This window comes from Hyla sarda, chromosome 1 (assembly GCF_029499605.1).
Source record: "Hyla sarda isolate aHylSar1 chromosome 1, aHylSar1.hap1, whole genome shotgun sequence".
Lineage (NCBI taxonomy): Eukaryota > Metazoa > Chordata > Amphibia > Anura > Hylidae > Hyla > Hyla sarda.
In genome coordinates this window covers 72,892,357-72,920,201 of record NC_079189.1, presented here as the reverse complement: position 1 = coordinate 72,920,201, position 27,845 = coordinate 72,892,357, and the positions used below count along the sequence as shown (strand labels likewise).

General features: G+C 41.7%; 1 protein-coding gene across 4 annotated transcripts in view; it reads left to right on the top strand.

The window, feature by feature from the left end:
• SEL1L3 (SEL1L family member 3) overlaps window positions 1-27,845 on the top strand; it is a 119,708-nt gene that overhangs the window by 61,448 nt on the left and 30,415 nt on the right. For all 4 annotated transcript variants that reach the window (XM_056555929.1, XM_056555919.1, XM_056555946.1 and 1 more), the window contains 8 exons: window positions 1,301-1,433; window positions 2,741-2,873; window positions 4,496-4,639; window positions 9,440-9,639; window positions 10,656-10,835; window positions 13,241-13,360; window positions 17,164-17,304; window positions 19,421-19,483. In XM_056555929.1, coding sequence (XP_056411904.1) covers window positions 1,301-1,433; window positions 2,741-2,873; window positions 4,496-4,639; window positions 9,440-9,639; window positions 10,656-10,835; window positions 13,241-13,360; window positions 17,164-17,304; window positions 19,421-19,483 — 1,114 coding nt within the window. The remainder of the gene's footprint in view (window positions 1-1,300; window positions 1,434-2,740; window positions 2,874-4,495; window positions 4,640-9,439; window positions 9,640-10,655; window positions 10,836-13,240; window positions 13,361-17,163; window positions 17,305-19,420; window positions 19,484-27,845) is intronic.

Genomic DNA, 27,845 nt, shown 5'->3' with positions numbered 1-27,845 from the left:
AAAAATATAATTTATTTGGAATATCCATTTTCCTTACAAGTAGAGAGCTTCAAAGTTAGAAAAATGCTAAATTTTAAAAATGTTCATGAAATTTTGGGATTTTTCACCAAAAAAGGATGCAATTAATGCCGAAAATTTACCACCAAAATAAAGTAGAATATGTCACGAAAAAACATTCTCAGAAACAGAATATTCGGTAAAAGCGCTTTCGCGCTATTAATTCGTAAAGTGACGGTGGTCAGAATTGCGAAAAAGGGCTCAGTCCTTAAGGTGAAAAAGGGCTGCGTCCTTAAGGGGTTAAAGTGCATAGCAAAACTCCCTAAACCACTTTTTCCCAGTTTGGTCACGGTTACTTAAATCTTCCACTGTACTTACTAGGACAAACACGACTATTATTTACATTGCACACAAAAGGCTGTTGTGTGGCATTATCCCTGGCAGTACAAATCTAGCTCTGCTCAGTAACCCTTCCTTGGATAATGCTATGGCCTGATAATATGTTCACATCTGCTTTGTGGCTTCCATTCATACGTGAAGCCGTAATATGTTGCATGACCTGCTGTACGAGGCATCTCAACAGTACCCAATAGACCCCTTTTACACTCAGGGGTAGTCCTGGATTTTTTTGTTGTTGTCTCATGAGTACAGAGGCCTTCTGATTCTTCCCGAAGATGATCTAGGAGAAAAAAGGTTCAACTGCCCGATCCTTTTGTTCTTAGAGAGAACGCAAACACTTTGGCCAGGGAAATAGGGAGAGATAGCTGTCAGCCAACAGCCATCTTATGTGTATGGCAGCCTTTAGGGACACTTCATATGCCACTGGGGGCTGTTCTGTCGAATCTTCCATTGTTTGTGATGGAAATAGCTATGCTTACTGTAAAAAGTTCTGAAAAAGGCTGAATTCTGTTCACATATGCAAATGTACCCCAAAATAGAAGTTTCTAGGAATGTTTTGGATGTCCTAGGTTATCATGGACAAGGCTTAGATATGGATTTTAATGTTCAGTATTCAGAAATCAATCTGACAGACCCCATAATATGTCAGTGAGAGATGGCAGACTGTAATAAATCGTCATACTCATCCTGGATTATGTGAAAACAGATTCCAGTGTGAACATAGCCCTATGATCATGAGTCCTGTAAAAACGGTTGACAGTGTCAACACATCTTTGCAGCTTGTGAGTATTATATCTGTAAAGAGACGTATGAGAGCAGCGTTATTTAACTTGCACATTTTGTTTTTATTTAATGTCTATTAAGTGTTTTCATTGGATGGATGACATTACACTTTTCTTTAAAGCTTGGACGAGAACATCTATTTCGATGATACTAATGGATACATGGCCCTCGGAGGCAGCAAGTATGTGGTCGGAATCGATGGCTTCTTTGGACCTGTGAAGTATTATCGGCTCAAGGCTCTTCAGATGGATCAGGTATATATAAATATATTATATGTGCCATATGCTGACAGTAATTGATGCTGTGCTGGCAGGATCTACTAAACCTGGCTGGTAACAATGGACACAGAGCTGTCAATGCTTGTGAAACCAATGATGCCCCACTAATAGTAAAAAATTACCTTATTAGCATTTCCCTAATATATTTCGCTTACCAGATTTGCTCTTTATCCTATTAAATTCTATGTATTTTGTCATTGGGACAGGCTGTGTGGCTGCTTTCATTCTCTCTTCCTTCCCAGAATACAGACATTGTATATGCCACCTCTACATTATAAAGCTTGTTTTTGCCGCAGATGCATCATCAATGTAAAATAGATTCTTCGCTTATCCCAGTCCATTAAAGATGTTTTAATAACTACTTTTATTCTTGTGCTCCATTCATCTGTATGGAAGCACCAGAACTGTCCATGTGCTGCACCCAGGTATAGAGATGAATGGGGCACGAGTCAACTGCAGAATGCGCTCTCTCTCTTACAGCCGGGGTCCCATTCTGGAGATTGAGGGGGTTCCATCAGTTGACCTCTCCCTTCAATGGAACACTCATAGATAGTACTCTAGTGCTTTTTCTCTCTTATTCCTTCTGGACATATATAACTAGATTGTCAATTGGGTGTCGCCATGCCCCATGTGAATGAGGCTTTACATTTTCTAAAGCTTTTTAGATGATCACATTTGCAGCTGATGCTCCATCCCAAGTCTGACAGATACAACAGAAGTTCCGAGTAGTGCTGCATGTAATGCTAGTCTTTCCATCAAAATAGAACCCATTGTATCTCAATTTGATCCTAGGGCACAGTTAGTGTTCAACATACAATGCAAGTGTAACCATAGCTTTATACTGTCAAATCTATGCTGACAATGTATAGACTGTGTGGAAACATTCTACTGAAAAGTAACCCAGCTTTCTTAATCTGTCCCTACTCTTCTAAGAGGAATCACACAGAAAAGGAACAACATAATCCAGATTTCTTAAAAAAGATGGTGCAAAATTGTTATTTTATAGACCTACCAAAACAAACATGTCAGGAGAGGTGACAGCTTATGCATCCTAATGCAATAGTAAAACAGCTCTAAAAATATTTCCCTAAAATAGTTTCAAGAACTGCTTCACTTAGAAAGCAAACTCTATTAACGGTAAATTCACAGTGAAAGCATTTGTAGTATAGTTGTAAAACTGTGAAAAAGTAGGCAATATGGTGATACTGACTTCTTACTGAGCAGACTTATATCATTGGGGAGGGTTACTGAGAAGAAAATATGTAATACTTGTATCATTGCAGATATCCAACCCTTTACCGGATGATAAGATTTACCATCAGATACACGATTACTATAGCAGATGTATGCACGTCAGGCAGATAGTGCGACTACATACCAGTATTCTACAGGATAAACATGACCTGGAGACTAAGTGTAAGTACAAGGAATTAATAATATACATATGTACTCTTCTTTATATGTGCAGTATATTATGTACAAGTTTATCCACCCTAGGACCTATTTTTAGCCTTCATGATCCGAAATATTTTTCATACTATTTGTTTTTTTTTGGCACCTATGTTAGCATTTTGCTAATCTGATATATTTTTTATATTGCAAAATGCATACATGTTTTAAAGGGGTACTCCGCCCCTAGACATCTTATCCCTGTCAGATCGCCGGGGTCCCGCTGCTGTGGAGCCCCGGGATCCCCGCTGTGGCACCCCGCTATCATTACTGCACAGAGCGAGATCGCTCTGCACGTAATGACGGGCAATACAGGGGCCGGTGCATCGTTACGTCACGGCTCCGCCCCTCGTGAAGTCACGGCCCGCCCCCATCAATATAAGTCTATGAGAGGGGGCGTGGTGGTCGGCACGCCCCCTGCCATAGACTTGCATTAAGGGGATGGGCCGTGATGTCATGAGGGGCGGAGCCATGACATCACGCTGCTCCGGCCCCTGAATCGCCCGTCATTACGCACAGAGCGAACTCGCTCTGTGCAGTAATGATCGCGCGGTGCCGCAGCGGGGATCCCCGGGGTCCCCAGCAGCGGGACCGTGGCGATCTAACATCTTATCCCCTATCCTTTGGATAGGGGATAAGATGCCAGGGGCGGAGTACCCCTTTAATTTAGAAGTCAGAAGTCAGTTTTCTTTATCTTTTCTATTTTTTATGTAAAGGGCACGTGTCATTAGCTTTATGCTGCCCAAACTGTGGGTAGCATAAAACTGGTGCAGGCACTTTGAATTGCTCTGATATGCTTGAGTGTTTCAAGTTAAAGGGGAAATCCAGCAACAATGTTTATTTCTCCTATATGCCCGGGATGGCGGAATAAAAGTAATAAACTTTTGACTTACCTTTCGCTGCTCCCATGTTGCTGCAGGATTCAGTCTCCCGTCCTTTGGCCTAGTTTTTCTTCTCACCCGACGCGCCAACCTGCCCTGGCTGCAGCGATGTTCCATCTCGGCTGGTAATAGGCTGAGTGGCACTGTGATGTAACGGGCCCCAGCACCAGGAGAAAGGTCGTGCCCAGGCCCCTAACATTACACTATCCTGATCTGTGTAACCACACAGCCCAGTGATTTCATTGGGCACCATGTAATGCTGTACACTCCCTGTGGCGGCGCCGCAGGGGAATTGATCACTTACTGACAGATTAAATCTGATCACTGGGGGCAGCAGCAGGGGGTCGGGGGAGGGGGGGGGCTATGTCACTGCTCAGTGATCAATCTATTGTCGAGGGAACTAGAAATGTGAGTAAAATATTAAGAAATATCATAAATAAGAAATCCTTATAAAAAATAAAAATAAAAATGATTGGACCACTGAGCACATTATCAGCATGTGAAGGACAATAAGTAACTATAGCTTTGTTTCCCAGTTTCCCAACCATTGCGTCTCCAGCTGTTGAAAAAATACAACTTCCAGCATGCTGGGAATTGTAGTTTTGCAACCGCTGGCAGCACACTGGTTGGGAAACGCTGATCTATGGTATAGTATACAACAAATGGACCTTGTCATTGTAAAGTTGTAACCATTGTAATTCATTGCAGGTCAAGCACAGAATTATTACAAAGACTTGTATCTAAAATATGAAGGTAGACCAACTAGTAGGATGGTTCCTTGGACACGAGAGGATAAAAATAAATACAACAATTTGTTTGGGTTGCTGAACACCAGTGATGGGATTTCCTGGGGTAAGTTTGCATTAATATCTTAGCCTCATCCCTGTCCTGTAGCAGATATTACTGTATGAAAAACTATATGGTGGATTTCATGAGTTCATGACACCACATTTGTCCATACATGATCAATTATCAGTGCACTTTAAAGTGTCTGTCATATCACAGAAAAGATGATGCTTCTATATGCTACTTTTAGTATTTTTTTGTATCTAGCTTCTGTATATAACTCACAAACCCCTCTATTCTGCTGTTTACTCATTCTGACATCTACTGCTTAGGAAGGGGTATGTCCGAGGTAAGCCCTAAACCTGCCCTCACTCATCGTTCACTTCCTCCCTGAGTCTGCTGGGCAGTTCCTGGTCTTTTTATCCACTCACTGCAGGCTGCTTTGTAATCCCCTCCTCTCTGTTTTCATGCTGCAGTCTGATAGACAGAAGTGAGCACAGAGGAGTGCCCTCCCTTCCTGGACTCTGTCCATGCCTGTGATTCAGCTGGGACAAATATGATACTGCAGCCTGACAGGATTATGTTCTGGGTGGCACGGGGCCCCCTAGGGGTCTTTTTTTTTTTTTTTTATAAGCCATGATTTTTATGAACAGGAGATACATTTTTTTGATGATGTATATTAGAAAGGTTAATGTTTTGCCAAAACGTACAACATATAAAAAGTTTTTGAATCTGACAGTGCCCATTTAAAGGATGATCTTGAGCTCTGCTGCTTCTTGTAGGTAATGGGCCTACCCTAAGACAGACATAATGTATAAGAAACAGTATAAAGAGTGTGGTTCTATTTCTACCAGTTAAGGATGGGTTCACATCTGCATTGGGTGGTTCTATCTCAGGTACCAGACAAAATAGTGCAGCATGCTTACATGATGCCAATGGAGACCTGCCATTACTGCCCCTATTTGGCCAGCAGCAGGTACTATTCATAGACTGGACCTCTTTCTACAAATCAAATAAAACTAAATACAAATCATTTTATAGTGATAATTAGGAATAAGGATAGGTCGGTGGAGAAGATTTATATCTCACCACAATGGATATGTGAAGGTCACACACATTCTATGTGGCTGCTTATGGCTGTAGTTTGCAGCATTTAATTCCTTTGGCATTTTTCCCAGTAATTTTGTACGATAAGCCACATTGAGCCCAACTATACAGTGACTAAAGGTTTGATGTATAAACCTCTTTCCATGTTATTACTTATGGCCTGGAGCAGTACAAGGTTTTGTTAGTAGAAACTCATTTTTTGTGATGGGACAGAAGACTGCTCTGTTAATACATTTGCAAGACAAAGATTTCTAGCCGAAGCCGGAGCCCTTGAGTCACTGCAGAGCATACATGGGATGACCTTTATCATTGTCTTTAGACTGTTTTTTGTGTCTAGAAAAGGCGCAAAAAAAGGCGCAAGCTGGGTTTATTTTCACCTTTTAGTTTACACATTTCTGCTGATTTTGAGTTGCAATCCACTGATTTTGGCAATACACAAGATATGGACGGGTTTTGTGAACTGTGCCTTTTTGTGAAATGGCGCAAAAAAGGCGCAAAGTCACTGAAAAGTCTCTAAAACGACACCAGCCCAGACTTAACTTATCTTTATGGTGTAGGTAAAGAGAGAAATTTCAGAAAATGTGTACCTGTACAAAATGTATCAAATGCTCTGTGACCATTCAATAAATGTGGTGGTCCTACACATTACCAGCACACAAAAAAAGTGTAGAAAAATGCTTCACTTACACCTACAATGATAAATGCTTCACTTACACCTACAATGATAAATGCTTCACTTACACCTACAATGATAAATGCTTCACTTACACCTACAATGATAAATGCCGGCCATGTTGTTTAAAGGCCCAGCATGACAAACCCTGTTGCATAGGTTCATATTATAATTTGCTGTTTTAATAATTTAGATTTAGGCTATGTTCAAATGGTGGAAAATCCGCAATTCCACACAAATTCTGTTTAGCACAGCTTGCTGAATGGAATTACGGAATTCCATTGAGATATTGGCGGAATATCAACAGAATTTCTGTGTGCTCACAACACAGAATTCTGCCAAAATTCAAATCCTCACTGAGTGCTATGGGAAATCCGTACGCAATACTGTAAACTTTAAAAATAGGTCAGTCTGCCTCGAAAATTCCACTGTTGGAATTGGACAGCCGAAACCACTTAAACATCATGGGGGACATTTACTAATCTAGTCTATTCTGGGTATGCTTATAGACCAGCGTATGTGGTAGTCTCCTGTCTATTGTGTTCCTAATTTATCAAAGGTCTCACAGCCCTTGATAAATTCTGTGCTCAGACTTCAGGGTCTACAGCTTAAACTGCATTTAGACCTGCTCCAACATGGTCTGACATTTCAGCGTATTTTGGGCAGATGCGACTTGTCGCACAAAAGTCGCACTTGATAAATTCAGCACCAATGCATTTTCCTATGCATTTCTGTCTAAAATAGACTTGCATGCATCATGTTCTAAAAATCCTCTAGAGCAAAAGTTGCAGAAAAGTCACACATATTTAGACTGCGACTTTCTGTGCGACAAATTTAGACAGGAAAAACCAGTCTAAATCCTTTGATAAATCTCCCCCAATGTGCTTTAAATTTTGGCTGAGGAAATCTTCTGCGGAATTCTGCACGGAAATTCTGTCACATAAACATAGCCTAAAGGGCACTGTTGTATTGGTCTTTGGATGTTTTTAGCTGGGGGAAGTGCCAAAAAGTGTGTTACTGCAGGCAGATGAAGCAACTTTAAATAGCAAAATGATCTGTATAAAGCATGTAATAATAACAACAAGCCATTATAGGGCTATTCCAGGATTTTATTTTACTTCACTGACTGTGCTACATGGGCTGTAAAGTGTGTGTAGTTCATAATATAGTGTCTGTACCTGTGTTTGATGGCTGGTCTCGCAATCTTATGTGATCTTTGCTCCGGATGTTCATTTTTAGCAGTATAGAAAAGGAGTGTTGTCTCAGCTTTTCCCAGGTGTTGAAAGGCAGACTGTTTGTCCTTCAGTGGGTGGAGCAACCACTGTGTGGGAGGGAGATCATTCGACAAAGGTCTGCAGAAAATTGTAGTTAAAACACAGAACAGCATGCAAGGCAGCTCAGCTGTGCTGCAATTGGTGGGGTGGCTAAGGTGTGGGAGGGACAAAAGTACCTCACACTAACAAACAAGGGAACCTGGGACTTGTAGATGAAAGGAAGGAACTCCATAAAGAAATAGCCATTTCACCAAAAGAATGAAGCAGTGTAATGGAGGCAGGGCCGGCCTTAGGGGTGTGCGAGCTGTGCGGCCGCACAGGGCGCCATAGCAACTGGGGCACCCGGTGGCCGACACAGCTCGCTTTTTTAAATTTTTTTATTAACTGGCTTGTCTCATAGTTCGGGGGGCCTGCCACCGCCCGCACATTTCTACTTCTACTTCTAGGGCCCCTTAAGAATCACTGCAGGGCCGTACAGGCCAAGGGCTGATTGGAGTAGAGACGTCACGTGCCCCGCGCAGGCACGCACGTCTACTCCAATCACCTGACCTGTCCCTGCCTACATCCTGCGCGATCTTCTTCATCCTCCCCCGTGCAGTGACAGGAGCAGCCGCCTCACGACGATGCATCAATCCCCGGCAGGGTAAGTAAACTTGCGGGGGGGGGGGCGCATTGGTTGTGGAGGTGATAAGAGGTGCAGGGGGGGTTAGGAGGGTGATGAGAGGTGTGGGGGGGTGATGAGTGATGGGGGAGTGATGAGAGGTGCGGGGGGGGGGGTGATGGGGGTGATGAGAGGTGCGGGGGGTGATGGGGGTGATAAGAGGTGCGGGGGGGGGGGGTTATGGGGGTGATGAGAGGTGCGGGGGGATATGGGGGGGATGAGAGGTGCGGGGGGGGGGGGTTATGGGGGTGATGAGAGGTGCGGGGGGTGATTAGAGGTGCGGGGGGGGGGTTATGGGGGTGATGAGAGGTGCAGGGGGGGAATGAGAGGTGCAGGGGGGTTATGGGGGTGATGAGAGGTGCAGGGGGGTTATGGAGTGGATGAGAGGTGCAGGGGGGGTTATGGGGGTAATGAGGAAAGGGGGGGTAATAGTAGTGATGAGGAGAGGTTTGGCAGGGGTTTTGGGGGTGATGAGGACACAGGATAAGAGGGGGTGTATATGTGTATATGATGTGTATGCATATATGTCAGAATTATATTCAGGGGGTACAGTGTGTGGCAGTATTATATTCAGGGTACAGTGTGTGGCAGTATTATATTTAGTGGGTACAGTGTATAGCAGTATTTTCTTTAGGGTACAGTGTGTGGCAGTATTATATTCAGTACCCCCCATCCCCCCCCCCCCCACAATCTCCTTCACAGGCCCCGGCAGTTTGCTGGAAGCTGACGTCTGTACCCCGCAGGAAGCCACAGCCGGCACACCCCCTCCATGTATCTCTATGGGGTACATGGAGGGCCGTGTCGGCCGGCGCTCCGTGCGGGGTACGGCATGCCCCCCTTCCAGCCGACTGCTGGGACCCTGTGCAGGAGATAGCGGGGGGCCCAATGCTCGGATCCACAAGGTTAGCTTGCACAGGGCGCCTGAGCACCTAAGGCCGGCCCTGAATGGAGGACTCACAACAAAGTAATTTAGCCCCAAAACAAGCATGGATCCTTCCTCAGCATGCCCATTACTATCTGGCAGGTAATTACTATAGTCCCCTTATGTTGGATATCCCCTTTAAAGTAATTTTGTGTGCAAGCAAATGATACATGCTTATTGTCAGATCAGACTTTCTTATTTATTATTTATATATTTATTCTGTTTTTAGATTTTTTTAATGACCCAGTTTTGCAGTTTGGAAAACATTTATTTGAGGAAACTATGAAGAATTTGTCATATAGTTTTCTACACCTCAGAGATGCTGTCCCTAACTTGTTGGATTCCAGCTGCACCAGATACCATAAAGCATCTTACCTGCTCAGTATAATGTATGAAATTGGGCTTGGTGTGCCTGCTGATCCAGCTGAGGTGGGTACCATCAAGTGAACAATTTTTGTACAGCCAGTTTCAGACAAGTGTTTATGCCCAAAGTATGATTTTACTCACCTGATCTTAAAGGCTCATAGGGATCGATAATGCTTTCAGTATGTAGTTATTCCTTCCGTGATATATGGACAAAAATGCATCCATATCATATTCATGTGAAACTGGCCTAACAGTTTCTATCATTTAAGTTCATCAAGAATCAAAGGTGCATTTACACCATAGTTTATGCATACAGTTTAGGAGTACTAAAATCGTATGAGCTGAAACTGTATACACATTTGTTTTTTTTCTGTTCTCATTGACTACAATACTATATAAAGTGAAGATACAGCTTTGAAACAGTAGACAAAACAGTGGTAGGACACAGTTTTTGTTAGGCAAAAAAAACTGACTGAACCACAAATATGCCAAACCGTACAAAACTTACTTTTTAAATAAAGTTTCTATGGAAATACGCTTTTTTTTAATAGTTTTATAATATAAATATCCAAAATAGATTCTAACATAATGGCACCTACCATCAGGTGGATAAAATGTTGGCATTTATTGTAATTTACATTCCCAGATACAACACATGAGACGACAGTCTGTTTTGTGCGGCTCCCTGCACTTTCTCAAATCACTTGAGGAAGTGAGGGGAGCCGCACAAAACAGACTGTCACCTCGTGGGCTGTATCTGGCCATGTAAACGACAATAAAAGCCAAGATTTTAACTTCCTGATGGTGTAGTTATCCCTTATATGGATAGCTATCAGCTGCATCTCTGTATATTAGCTAAAGCAACATTGAAAGGGAAGGAGTCCATGGTTGCACAAGCTTGAGCACTCCATCTGGACAGGCGGATACTGCCGGGTACATTACTAATCTTATAAGGAGTTTATAATATAAAACTGTATACGGTCACTGTATACATAAACCGTGGTGTGAATGAACAATTCATAGTTGGGATGTACTCGATGATCTTTCACTTCTTTTTGTTTACCTCCCTTTGTTTCTAGGCTCTGCTTTACAACCTGGTTGGAGCACAAGGAAATGATAGGCTTGCTATCCTGAAGCTTGGATATAAGCACCTGCAAGGAATTGACAATCATAGTTTGGATCTAGACGTTGCCTTCTTTTACTATATGAACGTTGCAAAAAAGACTCCAAAGGATCGATTAGCAAGAAATGCAGAACACGTAACTTTATTTCTCTTAATTAAAATGATATGTAATCTGTGCATCTTTTTACTATATATAATACAATTAGAGATGAGCGAACTTACAGTAAATTCGATTCGTCACGAACTTCTCAGCTCGGCAGTTTATAACTTTTCCTGCATAAATTAATTCAGCCTTCCGGTGCTCCGGTGGGCTGGAAAAGGTGGATACAGTCCTAGGAGACTCTTTCCTAGGACTGTATCCACCTTTTCCAGCCCACCGGAGCACCTGAAAGCTGAACTAATTTATGCAGGATAAGTCATCAACTGCCGAGCCGAGAAGTTTGTGACGAATCGAATTTACTGTAAGTTCGCTCATCTCTAAATACAATACAAAATGCAATATTAGGGAACCTGTTAAAATAAAACACATAACGCACAAGTACGTTTTAGAATTATTGCTGAATTCATTTATTAAGTGGGTACTGCCATGAAAAGACATGAACATTTTTTGATCAGTTGGGGTCCGAGTGTTAAGATCCTGACCAATCATGATGAAGAAGCGAAAGAAGTCCATGCTCACGGACGGACGGACTCATAATGTATGTCTATGGAAACGTCTATGTCTCATAGCACAGAGCTCCCTTCTTTCTCTGCTTGTTCATTGATCAGTCTGGGTCCAAACACTCAGACCCCAACACATGTCCCTAGGATATGTAAAAACTAAAAAAAACTACATTTTTATGGACAGGTATACTTTAAAGCGTACCCATCAGATCCAACAATTTTTTTTTTAAATATATCACTCAGTACCTACTCCTGACCATGTACATCTAATTTTTATGTGTCTAGCACCTTTATTAATTTTTATTACACTTTTAATTTAGCTCACTAGATTGAATTCCTCTCAAATGGAGGGGGCGTGGCCTCACTGTGCAGGTCTCCGCCCCCTCCCTCAGTATGCTGTCTGCTCACATCTCCCCTAGCATTAGCAAAACTACAGCTCCCAGCTTGTCCTCACTGACAGTAGCGATACACAAGCTGATAGTGGGAGAATTTTTCCTACAGCTATGAGCCCTGCATTTACAACTGTCAATCAAGGAAGTGTGTCCATGACATAGGAGATGATGCATGGACACAGCAGGACTAGTATGTGTTTAAATTTCCCATAAGAATTTATAAGCGTTGCTTTGGATTATCAAAGTTTAATGTCAGATGATACCTTGTTTCCCCCCCCCCAAAAAAATTAAATTCATGTGGATTCCAAGACACTTGGATATCACTTGCAATTGTTTTCAATGGACATCTGTGCCATAGGTCACACTGTGAAGTAGGGTGCAGATTTTTTCCGTCATGTTACTGCTTTGATATCGAACCTATGCATTCTACCATCAGGTAGCCTGAATGCCATTCGGATCCTTTATCGCCAATCCCTGTAAAAACCTTAGCTGAATATACACAGATTCCACAGCAAACATTCTATGGAATGTCTTAGATTCCACAACAGATTTTGTAGACAGAAAAATCAATCACAGGAACATTCCCTCAGTGTAAGGAATAAAATTATCCAGCACTAATATTAAAGGGGTATTCCGGCTTTAGACATTTTATCCCCTATCCAAAAGATAGGGGGTAAGATGTCTGATCGCGGGGGGGGGGGGGGGGGGGCTGCCACTGGGACCCCTCCGCGATCTCCCTGCAGCACCCGCATTATGTGCTGAGCTGTGTCTCCAGGCTCAGAAACTGGAGGGACTGGAGATGTGACATAATGTCACGCCCCCCTCGTAACATCACGCCCCCTCTCTTCATGTCTATGGGAGGGGGTGTGATGGCCGTTACATGAATGGAGGAAGCGTGACGTGATGTCATAAGGGGGCGTGGCATGTTACATCTCCAGTCCCGAAAACTTCTGGTTTCTGAGCATGAAGACGAGAAAAAAAACGCCAAAGGAAAAGATGCCAAGCAAGTTTGACGCTTCATAATTCCTTTTTGGCTTTCATCTAATATCTGGGCGCTGCATTTTTTTCATACAAAAAAAATACCACTTCGCAGCATTTGTGTTTTTTTTTTTTTTGGGGGGGGGGGGGCATTTTTGCAAAAATAACACAGCCATGGCTAACATAATTGTATTTTTTTTATTTCTGGTTATTGAATATATTGGGGCCCTTAAAGGGGTATGCCGCCCCTAGACATGTTATCCCTTATCTAAAGCATAGGGGATAACATATCTGATTGCAAGGGGTCTGGTCGCTTGGACCCCCCGGGATGGTCCCTGGCCTGGGGCTTCCATGCTCGTGACATCATACCATGCCTCCTCCATTGATGTTTATGGGAGGGGGCATGACAGCTATGTACCACTCTGTACTGTGTAATTTAGAAACAAACTTTTCTCAGTCAGTCCATGTTAAAGTCTTGGCTAATACTTTCCTATATCATTTCTTGTAGGCATATGTAGAAACCATAAGATTAATGGATGAAGACATATTAAAAGAGCAGACTAGAGAAAATGATGACCTATTTTTATGGCTTAAACAGAACGCAGAGAGAGGAGACGTGTATGCCCAGGTAACATAGACTTTTACACTCAACGATGATCTTTTCTATTCTAAAGTCATAGTGGGGCCAGCCAACATATCTGTTTACTAGGGAACAACACATGGATGTTACGCAGCCCAAGCATTGTATGTAAATAACAAAGGAAACGATTGTATGGTAATATCATATGTTACTTCAAAAAAGAGAATCATTTTGAGAGCGAAATGTGTAAACATGTAAAGAAAAGCCTTTTCACCCACACTAAACCCAATACACTGGGTTATAGTGTTGGTGAACTGGAGTCCAATGAGGGGTCACTTACTTAAACATATCCAGTAGGACCTAGTGAAGTGGAGTCACAGATAATGAATATGTAAATTGAGCCGGTGAAGCACCCCCACGGAATTCAGCAGAGGGGACATGTTTCTATAATTCTGGGGGACATATTTTAGGACCTACTGGACATATTTAAGTAAGTGACCCCTGGTTGGACTCCAGTTCGCCCACACTAAAAAACAGTGTATTGGGTTTAGTGTGAGTGAACAGGCTTAAAGTTTTCCTTTAAGGGGGTACCCCAGGGAAATATATGTATACAGTCATGGCCGTAAATGTTGGCACCCCTGAAATTTTTCTACAAAAGGAAGTATTTCTCACATAAAAGGATTGCAGTAACACATGTTTTGCTATACACAGGTTTATTCCCTTTGTGTGTATTGTAACTAAACCAAAAAAGGGAGAAAAAAAAAGCAAATTGGACATAATGTCACACCAAACTCCAAAAATGGGCTGGACAAAATTATTAGCACCCCTAACTTTAATATTTGGTTACACACCCTTTGGAAAAAATAACTGAAATCAGTCGCTTCCTATAACAATCAATAAGCTTCTTACACCCCTCAGACAGAATGTTGGACCAATCTTCCTTTGCAAACTGCTCCCGGTCTCTCTTATTGGAAGGCACCTTTTTCCAACAGCAATTTTAAGATTTCTCCACAGGTGTTCAATGGGATTTAGATCTGGACTCATTGCTGCCACTTCAGAACTCTCCAGCCCTTTATTGCCATCCATTTCTTGTGCTTTTTGACATATATTTGGGGTCATTGTCCTGCTGGAAGACCCAAGATCTCGGACGCAAACCCAGCTTTCTGACAATGGACTGTATAGTGCGACCCAAAATCCGTTGGTAATCCTCAGATTTCAGGATCCCTTGCACACATTCAAGGCACCCAGTAACAGAGGCAGCAAAACAACCCCAAAACATCCTTGAACCTCCACCATATTCCACTGTAGGTACTGTGTTTTTTCTTTGTAAGCCTCATTCCATTTTCGGTAAACAGTAGAATGATGTGTTTTACCAAAAAGCTCTATCTTGGTCTCATCTGTCCATAAGACGTTTTCCTAGAAGGATTTTGGCTTACTCAAGTTCATTTTGGCAAAATGTAGTCTTGCTTTTTTATGTCTTTGTGTCAGCAGTGGGGTCCTCCTGGGTCTCCTGCCATAGCGTTTCATTTCATTTAAATGTTGACGGATAGTTCGCGCTGACACTGATGCTCCCTGAGCCTGCAGGACAGCTTGAATATCTTTGGAACTTGTTTGGAGCTGCTTATCCACCATCCGGACTATCCTGCGTTGACACCTTTCATAAATTTTTCTCTTCCGTCCACACGGAGGGAGATTAGCTACAGTGCCATGGGTTGCAAACTTCTTGATCATGTTGCACACTGTGAACAAAGGCAAATCTAGATCTCTGGAGATGGACTTGTAACCTTGAGATTGTTGATATTTTTCCACAATTTTGGTTCTCATGTCCTCAGACAGTTCTCTTCTCCTCTTTCTGTTGTCCATGCTTAGTGTGGCACACACAGACACACAATGCAAAGACTAAGTGAACTTCTCTCCTTTTTATCTGCTTTCAGGTGTGATTTTTATATTGCCCACACCTATTACGTGCCCCAGTTGAGTTTAAAAGAGCACCACATGCTTGAAACAATCTTATTTTTTCACAATTGAAAGGGTGCCAATAATATTATTCAGCCCATTTTTGGAGTTTGGTGACATTATGTCCAATTTGCTTTTTTTCCTCCCTTTTTTGGTTTAGTTCCAATACACACAGAGGGAATAAACATCTGTATAGCAGAACATGTTACTGCAATCCTTTTCTGTGAGAAAAACTTAATTTTCTTGAAAAATTTCCGGGGTGCCAACATTTACGGCCATGACTGTGTGTGTGTGTGTATATATATATATATGCACAACAATGGATTGCCGCTCACCACACCCGCAGCTGCTCCTAAGTCCGTGCTGCGGACACGCCGGTACCGCCTCCGGCTCACACAATTAGCAGCAAAGAAGATAGTCCGGCACAGAACTGTAGTATGCAGGTAAAAACTCAGAACTTTATTTCAGCATAACGCAGTATACAGAAGCCTGACGCGTTTCGCACCGGAGTGCTTACTCGTAGGTAACAAGTAACCCCAATGAACGTCTTAAAATACACAAGATAGCGGTCACATGACCATACACATCATAAAATCGTTCTCATACAAGACATGGCGCTGGAGTATCGGGTTGGGAAACACCAATTTTTTGGAACAAGTTCACACCTGGGTGCGCCCAAAACATTTGTTGTTACAATAGAATTATTCTAAAAAACAGTGTAAACATTTACATCATAGATTCATAACTTGCATTGAGAAAAGCCAGGTAAAAGCACTCATCTGCAAGAACAGTAACTTGAGTATCATATTTTTTGTTTTTTATTTTATGTTTATTTATTTTTAGATATTAGTTTGTATATGTATCATTCTTAGTTATGTTAATAATACATTTAAACATGACTATCTATTTGGGGTCTAAGGGCAAGTGAGAGCTAAATCTAATCTTTTATTTAAACCGAGGGGATGCCTCGTACCAAGGAGGAATATCCAATATGCCTCCCTGTTATAAAGTTTATTCCTAAGATCTCCCCCCCTCGGACCCAAAGTAACCCTTTCTACCCCAGATACTCGTAGACCCGTCACATCTCCTCCATGTGTCTCCCTAAAGTGACGGGATAACATCGACATACCTGTGATATTGCTTTTAGCATCTGAGACATGTTTTCTAAACCTCATTTTTAGAGAATTGCTAGAACAACCTACATACTGTATCTTGCAGATGGTGCAGGTGGCTACATAGACAATCTCAAACTTATCCCCTATCCTTAGGATAGGGGATACGTTTTTCACGACTGGACTACCCCTTTAAATTAAAGCTACCCTGAAAACAAAACAAAAAAACATCAAAAACTGTACCAAAAATATACATGGCGGATTCCATGCTGATTTTGATGTGCTTTTGGCATTATAAAGATACTCTAAGCCTAGGTTTACACTACTGAATTTCCGAGTGGAATTCTACTTTGAAATTCTGATGCAGCAGATCCCATTTTTAGCAATACACACTATAGAATTTCAGCAGCAGACGTTCTCTTGCTCATTGTTGTTGATCTTGCTCATTCTTTTGGTGGAATCTGCCTAGAATACATTTCTATCTATGGGGATGGCAATGCACGTGGGGTCCTAGCACCGACTAAATCTCCAACCGCACCTGGAATCCCCGGCCAGGAAAAATTCTGGAGTGTGAACCTAGCCTAAGGGTCTATTCACATGGCAGAATTTCCGCTTGCGGAATTCCGCCTCAAATGAAAGCCCATAGACTTCTATGGGATTCCGCACTCCCATTCATCACACTTCTGAATTTCCGCAAGCGGAAATTCTGCCGTGTGAATAGACCCTAAGCGTTCTACCAGCTGTAAAAGGGGAAGGTAATTGTGCCTATGCTTTGTCATTTAGCACAGACTGGCACAGATGCTTTTTTGGGGTCAGCAAGGTGTTACCAAGAACACCAGAGCAGCCATGGAGTGGTATGAGCGAGGAGCCCTGGAGAATGAAGAACCAGTGTTGATGTATGACTATGCTGTCCTGTTATTTAAGGTATCGTGTCTTACTGGAACTAACCTGGTTCTGAGTTACCTAAAGAAACAACTACATTGCACTGCACATTTGAATCCTAGCACCCTCTTTTCCCTTTACTTTATTTATGGGGATGCTGGATCAAATCCATACAAACAGAGTTAGTCTGAACAGAGAATTTAGTGTCTGAGGTCAAACGCAGTAAAGTCACAAGGCAGTCTGAGGTCAAATGAAGAGGGGGTCTTCCGAATTACAAGGGGCCCAGACTTATATCTAGTCAGTAAACATTCCAGAAAAGAAGAGGAGATGGAGGAGCACCATGTAGAAGGCTTTTAATCCAAAATGGGATTAATGATCCACAATGGCCCTCATTTACTATTCTAAACCCGACCTCTTTTGTCGGGTTTTTTTGGCGCATCTTTGTCTGCGCCATGTCGCAGACCTCGTGCGCCAGTCTGCGACACTATGCGACATTTTTTCCCGACGGACCCGATGTGGATTCTCCCAAACCCGAAAAAGGGGCGTAACCCGACATTTCTGAGCTTTCCCACGTATTTATTAAAGTTTCCAACCCGAATTTGTTGAATTGTTGTGGATTTTTTCCCGACAGCTCAGAGGAGTTGGAAACCAAAACCTACAAAACCCACGTGCGACATAATAATAAATACCAGGGGAAAAAAGCAGTCGGGTAAAAAAGCAACATAGACTTACAACCCGATTTTCTTAGTAAATGAGGGCCAATGTGTGTAGAGTTAAAGGGGTACTCCGATGGAAACCTATTTTATTTATTTTTATTTTTTTAAATCAACTGGTGCCAGAAAGTTACCGTAAACAGATTTGTAAATTACTTCTATTAAAACATCTTAATCCTTCCAGTACTTATTAGCTGCTGAATACTACAGAGGAAACTCTTTTCTTTATGGAACACAGAGCTTTCTGCTGACATCACGAGCACAGTGCTCTCTGCTGACATCTCTGTCCATTTTAGCAACTGACCAAAGCAGCATATGTTTGCTATGGGGATTTTCTCCTACTCTGGACAGTTCTTAAAATGGACAGAGATGTCAACAGAGAGCACTGTGCTCGTGATGTCAGCAGAGAGCTCTGTGTTCTAAAAAGAAAATAATTTCCTCTGTAGTATTCAGTAGCTAATAAGTACTGGAAGGATTAAGATTTTTTAATAGAAGTAATTTACTAATCTGTTTAACTTTCTGGCACCAGTTGATTTAAAATAAATAAATAAAGTTTTCCACCGGAGTACACCTTTAATACATTTAGTGGTAGATCAGTTGTGGTTGAGTTATAAATGGGTTGAACAGGAAGGTCAGCTAGTCAAAATCCATAGTCAAATACAGAAGAAAGCGATCAGAAAATTGCAGTGTTTTTGGTGCTTCTCCCAATAGACATAGACAGGATTGCATCTGTACATAAGAATCCCTTGTCTACATAGTCTACATGTGGCTGGTGATTGAAGATTTGCCATTATTACCATTCTGTAATATTTTTTGGCCTTACTTACATAGTGTTAAGTACATGAATAAAGCTTTAGATGTTATCGTTCTTGACTTTTCAAAGGCAATTGGTGCCCAAAATAATAATGTCTAGGACTAGGCTAAAAAACATAGAAATGGGTTAGGAAACAAAGGGGGTTCTAAATGGTATATCTGATTTGGTGGTGACTGTTACTAGTGGGGTATCACAGTAATGGGTCCTCTTCTTCTGAAGATTACAGAGTAGTCAATCCACCAATGATCCTAAGCTCTATAAGGTGATAACACAGACACGGGCAATATGACACAACTGAGGGATCTTGGGAAAGTCTATGGTTGGACTGTAGAGGGTGCAGAGGAGCGTGATCAGAAGGAAATGGGAGGATTACAGTACCAGGACAGGTTATCAATCTTTGGGGTTATTTAATTTGGAATTTTTTTTCCCACAATGTACATGTATATAATGGACAGTACAGAGATCTTCTAGTGATCTTTATATTTCTAGGCCTGTAACCATCTAGGCCTCTATGTCTAAAGGAAGGCAGTTTTCACCATCATCACAGATGGGGATTCTTTAAGAGCAGTGAGACTAAAAAACTGGTTTTAATAATAATAATGTGTTTTCAAGTTTCCCTGTTGTTTTTTAGGGGGATGGTGTTCCTAAGAACGAGAAACTGGCCTTGAAACTAATGAAGAAATCTGCCGCAAAGGTGATAATGACAAATAGAAAGAATTTTATTCTTTGTACGATAAAAAGTTGTAGAGGGAAATTTATTATTTTGATAAATCCTGCCCATAATGTGTATAGAAAGATAGAAAGCTTTAAAGGGGTACTCCGGCCCTAATACATCTTATCCCCTTATCCCCAATAGGATAGGGGATAAGATGTCTGGTGGCGGACATCTCCATTAGACTTGCATTGAGGGGGCGAAAAGGTGGTGCACAATGACAGATCGCGGGGGTCCCCAGAAGCGGGACCCACGCGATCAGACATCTTATCCCCTATCCTTTGGATAGGGGATAAGATGTATTAGGGCCGGACTACCCCTTTAGAGGGGTACTCCAGGGGAAAAATGTTAAATAAACTGGTGCCAGAAAGTTATACATCACTGTAAAAGATGTCTATTTAAAAATATTCAAGTTCTTATCAGCTGCTGTATGATATTTTTTTTACAATCAGACCACAGTGCTCTCTGCTGCCACCTCTGTCCTTGTCAGGAACTTTACAGAGCAGGAGAGGGTTACTATAGGGATTTACTTCTGCTATGGACAGATCCTGACATGGACATAGGTGGCAGCAGAGAGCACTGTGGTCAGATTGGAAAGAACTACACAACTTCCTCTGTAGTATACAGCAGCTGATAAGTCCTGGAAGGATTAAGATTTTTTTCATTTACAAATCTGTAAAGTAATTTACAAATCTGTGTAACTTTCTGGCACCAGTTCATTTAAATCCCTGTCGGCCTTATGTTTGCTCAGGATGGCAGTTGTCTCTGCCGATCCCTCCATACATGAACATTTGGCTTGGCTGAGCATTTATATATTATCAACGGTGATTGTTCTCAGAGAACAAAAGGACTGTGCAGTTCAAATTCAGTATGCCTGATTCTTCTCTCCCCAACTTCCTCTGTCGGGGGGATTTGGGCGGCCGCCACACACATTTGAGAGTTGGCCGCTACCGCCAAGATGAGTGGGTTTAGATACATTTTTCTTTTGTGTATGGGTTCCTCGAGGCATGATGCACATAAGCAAAGTCTGTCAGCAGCACAACGAGTACCTACAATAGGCCGCATTGGAGATTGTCTTTTACATGGTGCAGGCTCCGTTTCTGGCAGTTTAACCCCTTCCATGCTACAGTTAAATCATGACCACAGAATTTAACTGAACTGTGGGGCTCTGTCAACTCATCGACAGCTGAGCAACATGATTCCTGGATGCTGATTTTTTTTATGTCAACCAGGGGTCTTCTGAAGTCCCCAGGCCTACCATGTAAGTGCCTGTATACATGGCTGTATTTATTGTCTGTAAGCATAATGCTGAAGTAGTACAGTGTATTATATAAGCGATCGTTAGATGACTTGGGAAAGTCCCCTAGTGGCACCAGTTATTAAAGGAGATATATCATGGGAAAAAAACGTATCCCCTATCCAAAGGATAAGTTTAAGATCGCAGGGAGTCCGACTGCTGGAACCCCCCACAATCTCCTGTACGGTGGTCCCCAGGAGTGGTGCATCACACTCCCTGCATGATAGCCTTTTCGCCTATCTTCAGCTCCCCCATACAGAAATACATAGTGATATATGGAGGGGCATGTCCCCCACTTTGCACGAAGGCAGTGACACACCACCCCTGGAGAGAGCCGGGGCCCCATACAGGAGATCATGGCAGGTCCCAGTGGTCAGACCCCTTGCGATCCAACACTTATTCCCTATCCTTTGTATAAGGGATACATTTTTCCCCATGATACTTCTCCTGAAATAATACGAAAGGATTCCACCACTCAACCAACCCAAAAGGATATACAGTACATGTAGAAATAATTTTTAAAATAATGAAAAAAAAAAAACCCTATACACCCAAATGACCATAAACCACTCAAACTCTAAAAATGTATCGTTATTTACCCCTCATTGTGAACGCTGTAAAAGGGTAGTATTTTGTTAGCCGTCTGCCAATAAACAGAAAATATAGCAATTAAAAAGTCATATGTACCCAAAAATTATACTAATAAAAAATTACAAATCTTTCCACAAAAAACAAGCCCTCATCCAGTCTTGTAAAAAAAAAAAAATACAAAAAAGGATATGGGTCTTAGGATATAGAGCCCCTTTTTTAATAGAGAGTGTTCTATTGTGGCAAACTGCAAAAACGTAAAAATGTTCATAAATAAATATATATATATACTGTATATATTTAGCATTGCTGAAATGGTATTGACCAAGATAATAAAATTATGTAGGTATTTTGAGAGCATGGTCAATGGTGTAAATAGAAATAAAGACTACCTAAAAAAAATTTTTATAAAATTTATTCAAAAAGTTATATGAACCCCAAAATTGTGCCATTAACCCCTTAAGGACTCAGGGTTTTTCCTTTTTGCATTTTCATTTTTTTCCTCCTTACCTTTATAAAATAATAATTCTTTCAATTTGGCACTCAAAAATCCATATGATGGCTTATTTTTTGTGCCACCAATTCTACTTTGTAATGACATCAATCATTTTACCCAAAAATCTAGGGTGAAATGAAAAAAATAATAATTCTGCGACAAAATTGAAGAAAAACGCCATTTTGTAATTTTTTGGGTTTTCCGTTTCTGTGCAGTACATTTTTCAGTAAAAATTATACCTTCTCTTTATTCTGTAGGTCCATACTATTAAAATGATACCCTACTTGTATAGGATTAATTTTGTCGTACTTCTGGAAAAAATCATAACTACATGCACGAAAATTAATACGTTAAAAATTGTCATCTTCTGACCCCTTTAACTTTTTTTTTCATCCGCATACAGGGCACTAAGAGGGCTCATATTTTTTTGCACCGTGATCTGAAGTTTTTAGCGGTACCATTTTTGTATTGATCGGACTTTTCGATCGCTTTTTATTTATTTGTTCATGATATAAAAAGTGACCAAAAATACGCTATTTGGACTTTGGAATTTTTTTGCGTGTACGCCATTGACCGTGCGGTTTAATTAATGATATATTTTTATGATTCAGACATTTCCGCACGCAGAAATATCACATATGTTTATTTTTATTTACACTGTTTTTTTTTTTTAAAATGATTAAATGGTTAAATGATCTTTGTTAACTTTTTTTTCCCCACTTTTTTTTTCCCATAGGGGCTATAACACTGCACACACTGATCTTTTACATTGATCATTGTTATCACATAGGATAACATTGATCAATGATTTTGCCGCTTGACTTCCCATGCCTGGATCTCAGGCACGGAGCAGTCATTCGGCTATCGGACACAAAGGAGGAAGGTAGGGGTCCTTTTTGTCTGCTCCAGCTATTCGGAACGTCATGATTTCGGCGTGACTGTGCCGAACAGCCCACTGAGCTAGCCGCGAGTAGTTTACATTCACTTTAAACGCGGTGATCAACTTTGAAAGCCGCATCTAAAGGGTTAATAGCGCACGGAGAAGAAAACCACACCCCCACTCCCCCTCCCTTAAAAATTTCGGTCCTTTTCTTGGTAGTTGTCAGGACTAAAGAGCCCTAGATACCAGGGTTCGTTTTCAAAATTAAAGAGACAGAGACCCCTAGTGGCCATATTTTTAAACATTTATTTCACATCTTTAGCAATAACATTTTTTATGAAGTAACTTAGGAAAATGCTTAGTTTTTAGGGAAGTATTAAATTAACAAAAGATGTTTCGAACTACAGTAACGCTTTAAAGCCCAAATTGGCTTGGTCACTAAAGGGTTAAGGCTTAGCCCTCAATGTTAGTTTTTTCTAATGTTTGTCTTTTAGTTTCTTACCTATAACCTATTAATGCATTGTTTCAGACTTAATAAGGAAGACCATTTCTTCCTCGTTGTTGGCATTTGTAAAATTCTTGGTTCTGAATAGAAGGAAATCGGGGCTAGACTAAGTGGCAGTGAAAAGTTACATTATATATGTATATCTATATACTAGCTGAGTACCCGGCGTTGCCCGGTTTTTCCTTCCTCATCCTTGTTGGGGAGGAAAATCAACAAAGGAAGAAGCTTTTGACTTCATATCCCATCCCCATATATTGTTGTCATATCCCAACCCCATATCCCGTCCTCATACCCCGACCTCCTATCCCGTCCTCCTATCTCGACCTCCTATCCCGACCTCCTATCCTGTCCTCCTATCCCGTCCTTCTATCCCGTCCTCCTATCGCGACCTCCTATCCCGTCCTAATATCTCAACCTCCTCTCCCGTCCTCCTATCCCGTCCTCCTATCTCCACCTCCTATCTCCACCTCCTATCTCCACCTCCTATCTCCACCTCCTATCTCCACCTCCTATCTCCACCTCCTATCTCGTCCTCCTATCCCGTCCTCCTATCCCGTCCTCCTATCTCGATCTCCTATCCCGACCTCCTAACCCGTCCTCCTATCTCGACCTCCTATCCCGTCCTCCTATCTCGACCTCCTATCTTGACCTCCTACCAGTTCTCCTATCCCGTCCTCCTATCTCTACCTCCTATCCCGTCCTCCTATCCCGTCCTCCTATCCCGACCTCCTATCCCGACCTCCTATCCCGACCTCCTATCCCGACCTCCTATCCCGACCTCCTATCCCGACCTCCTATCCCGTCCTCATATCCCGTCCTCCTATCCCGACCATCCCGTCCTCCTATCTTGACCTCCTATCTTGACCTCCTATCTCGACCTCCTATCTCGACCTACCATCCCGTCCTCATATCTCGACCTGTAATATGTGTACCAGGTATTGAAATATCTCCAGCCATACAGAAGTTATGTGAGAACATACATTTCCCATTGATTTGTATGGGACGTTAAACAAAAACCCCGACCCTCACAAATGGGGGTAGTTAAGGATTAAATTAACTATCCTATATTTTAAGTGGACATATAAGTAACATGTAACCAAGTATTATCGGAATATCTCCAGCCGTTTGGAAGTTATGCAGTAACATATATTTCCCATAGACTTATATGGGACTTTAAACAGAAACCCCGCCCCTGGCAAATGGGGGTGAGTAAGGGTTAAATCACCTATCCTATGTTTGTTGCTGACATATAAGTAACATGTGTGCCAAGTTTCATTTTAATATCTTTAGCCGTTTGGAAGTTTTTGTGGCACATACATACACACACACGTTGAGTTTTATATATCTACTAGCTAAGTACTCGGTTTTTCCTTCCTTTTTTTTTTAATACAACATTTTTTATTTTTATCACAAAACAGAACAAACAAAATTACAAACAGTTATACAAAAAAAGGGGGGAGGGGGAAACTTTCACCCCACATATACAATTTAGGGTTCTATTTATTATCCTATACCTCTTTATATTACTCATTAACATTATAGAACCCCAAGGATGCCTGTCTAATAGTTACCTATGTACATACCCACTCCATACGTCACTCCCCCACCCCTTCCACCCAGTGCCACGGAAAAAAAAAAACAAAAAAAAACCCAGATATTAGGCATCATTAAGCCAGCCTGACCAGATTTGAGAAAACAGATCACTACATCCTCCCTTAAGATAAATTGCCCGATCCCAGGATATAACTCTCTCCATTTTTAATCTGAATTCCTCTATAGTTGGAGCTTTTGCTTCTTTCCAGTTCCTAGCTATAAGAACTCTAGCGTTAAATAACAATCTGCTTAGAATTATTTGCATAAATTGGCCTGGCCCACAGATATCAACACAACCCAAGACACAGATTTTTATATCTAACTTTAGTTTTTTGCTCAATAAGTTCCAATATTAGCCTCCAATAACTCTGTATCACGGGGCAATTCCAAAACATATGCTTAATGTCTGCGTCACTAGCAAGGCAACGCGGACATTTGGAATCTAAACCTGCACCATATTTAGCTACCATGTAGGGGGTTTGATAGGCTCTATATAGGATATATAACTGAGATAGCCGAGGGCCCTCTCCTAACGACTGTAAAGTTACAGAATCCAAAACCGATCTCCATGCGGCTTGATCCAAGCCTAAACTTATTTGCCATTTAGAAAAAGCAGGGACACTATACACCTGAAGAGTGTGTACCATCAGACTTTGATATATCTTTGATATCACCCCGTTGGCACCATCTCTACCCACAATTAAATCTAGGATAGGCTCAGTCTTAATTTCTAAGGGTATCTGTTTATTTTGGGCATGTAATGCATACTGTATTTGAAGGTATTGATAGTGGAAAGCCTGAGGCAACTGGAAGTCCTCTCTAAGCTGTTGAAAGGATTTTACAACACCTTTATAATATAAATCTGATACTCATAGCACGCCTGCCTGTTTCCACTTATCAAACGCCTGTAATTTTCCCAACTCCATAAGTTTACTCTTTCCCCATAAAGGGGTATATTGATGTATCTTTGCTATCTCACAGATCTGTTTGACTTTACACCAGGTCTTATCCATTAAAAAAATAGTAGGGAGAAGGGGTTTGGTGTTTATTCCAGTTCCATTCTCCAGATAGCCTAATATATTCCTAGTTGACAAGAACCTGGATAAAATCAAGAATGAACTGCTATTGGGATTGTACCTATCCCAGTATTCGAAATGTTTGCATTGAGCAGCCAGGAAATAAGCCCAGGGATTTGAGAGAGCAAGACCCCCTCGTGCTTTGGACGTTGCAGGTTTAACAATTTTAGTTTTGGCTTTCTGCCATTCCAAATCAACTCCCTTAATTGGGAGTCGATACGCTTAAACAATACGGTTGGCAACCAAATAGGCGTATTTTGCAAGAGGTATAATAGTTGTGGTGTTACTATTATTTTAATCAGGTTTATCCTACCAACTGGGGTAAGCGGTTTTTCATTCCTAATCCTTGTTGGGGAGGAAAATAAACAAAGGAGGAAGCTTTTGACTTCATATCCCGTCCTCATATATTGTTGTCATATCCCGACCTCCTACCCCGTCATCCTATCCCGTCATCCTATCCCGACATCCTATCCCGACCTCCTATCCCGTCCTTCTATCCCGTCCTCCTATCCCGTCCTCCTTTCCCGTCCTCATATCTCGACCTCCTTTCCGGTCCTTCTTTCCCGTCCTCCTATCTCGACCTCCTTTCCCGTCCTCCTATCTCGACCTCCTTTCCCGTCCTCCTATCTCGACCTCCTTTCCCGTCCTCCTATCCCGTCCTCCTTTCCCGTCCTCCTATCCCGTCCTCCTATCCCGTCCTCCTATCCCGTCCTCCTTTCCCGTCCTCCTTTCCCGTCCTCATATCTCGACCTCCTTTCCCGTTCACCTTTCCCGTTCACCTTTCCCGTCCTCCTTTCCCGTCCTTCTATCCCGTCCTCCTATGACGTCCTCCTATCACGACCTCCTATCACGACCTCCTATCCCGACCTCCTATCCCGACCCGTAATATGTGCACCATGTATTGAAATATCTCCAGCCGTACGGAAGTTATGTGGGAACATACATTTCCCATTGATTTGCATGGGACTTTAAACAAAAACCCCGACCCTTACAAATGGGGGGTAGTTAAGGGTTAAATTAACTATCCTATATTTTAAGTGGACATATAAGTAACATGTGACCAAGTATTATCGAAATATCTCCAGCCGTTTGGAAGTTATGCAGTAACATATATTTCCCATTGACTTGCATGGGACTTTAAACATAAACCCCGCCCCTGGCAAATAGGGGTGAGTAAGAGTTAAATCACCTATCCTATGTTTGTTGTTGACATATAAGTAACATGTGTGCCAAGTTTCATGTTAATATCTTTAGCCGTTTGGACGTGATGCTGGAACATACACACATACATACACACATACATATACATATATACATACACACACACGTTGAGTTTTATATATATTGATATATTTAAAACTCAACGTGTGTGTGTGTATGTATGTATGTGTGTATGTATGTGTGTGTGTGTGTGTATGTATGTATGTATGTGTGTATGTATGTGTGTGTGTGTGTGTGTGTGTGTGTGTGTGTATGTATGTGTGTATGTATGTGTGTATGTATGTGTGTATGTATGTGTGTATGTATGTATGTGTGTGTGTGTGTGTATGTATGTATGTGTGTATGTATGTGTGTATGTTCCAGCATCACGTCCAAACGGCTAAAGATATTAACATGAAAACTCAGGGTTTTTGTTTAAAGTCCCATGCAAATCAATGGGAAATGTATGTTCCCATATAACTTCCGTACGGCTGGAGATATTTCAATAACTGGTACACATATTACGGGTCAGGATAGGAGGACGGGATAGGAGGTCGGGATAGGAGGTCGGGATAGGAGGACGGGATAGGAGGTCGGGATAGGAGGACGGGATAGGAGGACGGGATAGATGGACTGGATAGGAGGACGGGATAGATGGACGGGAAAGGAGGACGGGAAAGGAGGACAGGAAAGGAGGTCGAGATATGAG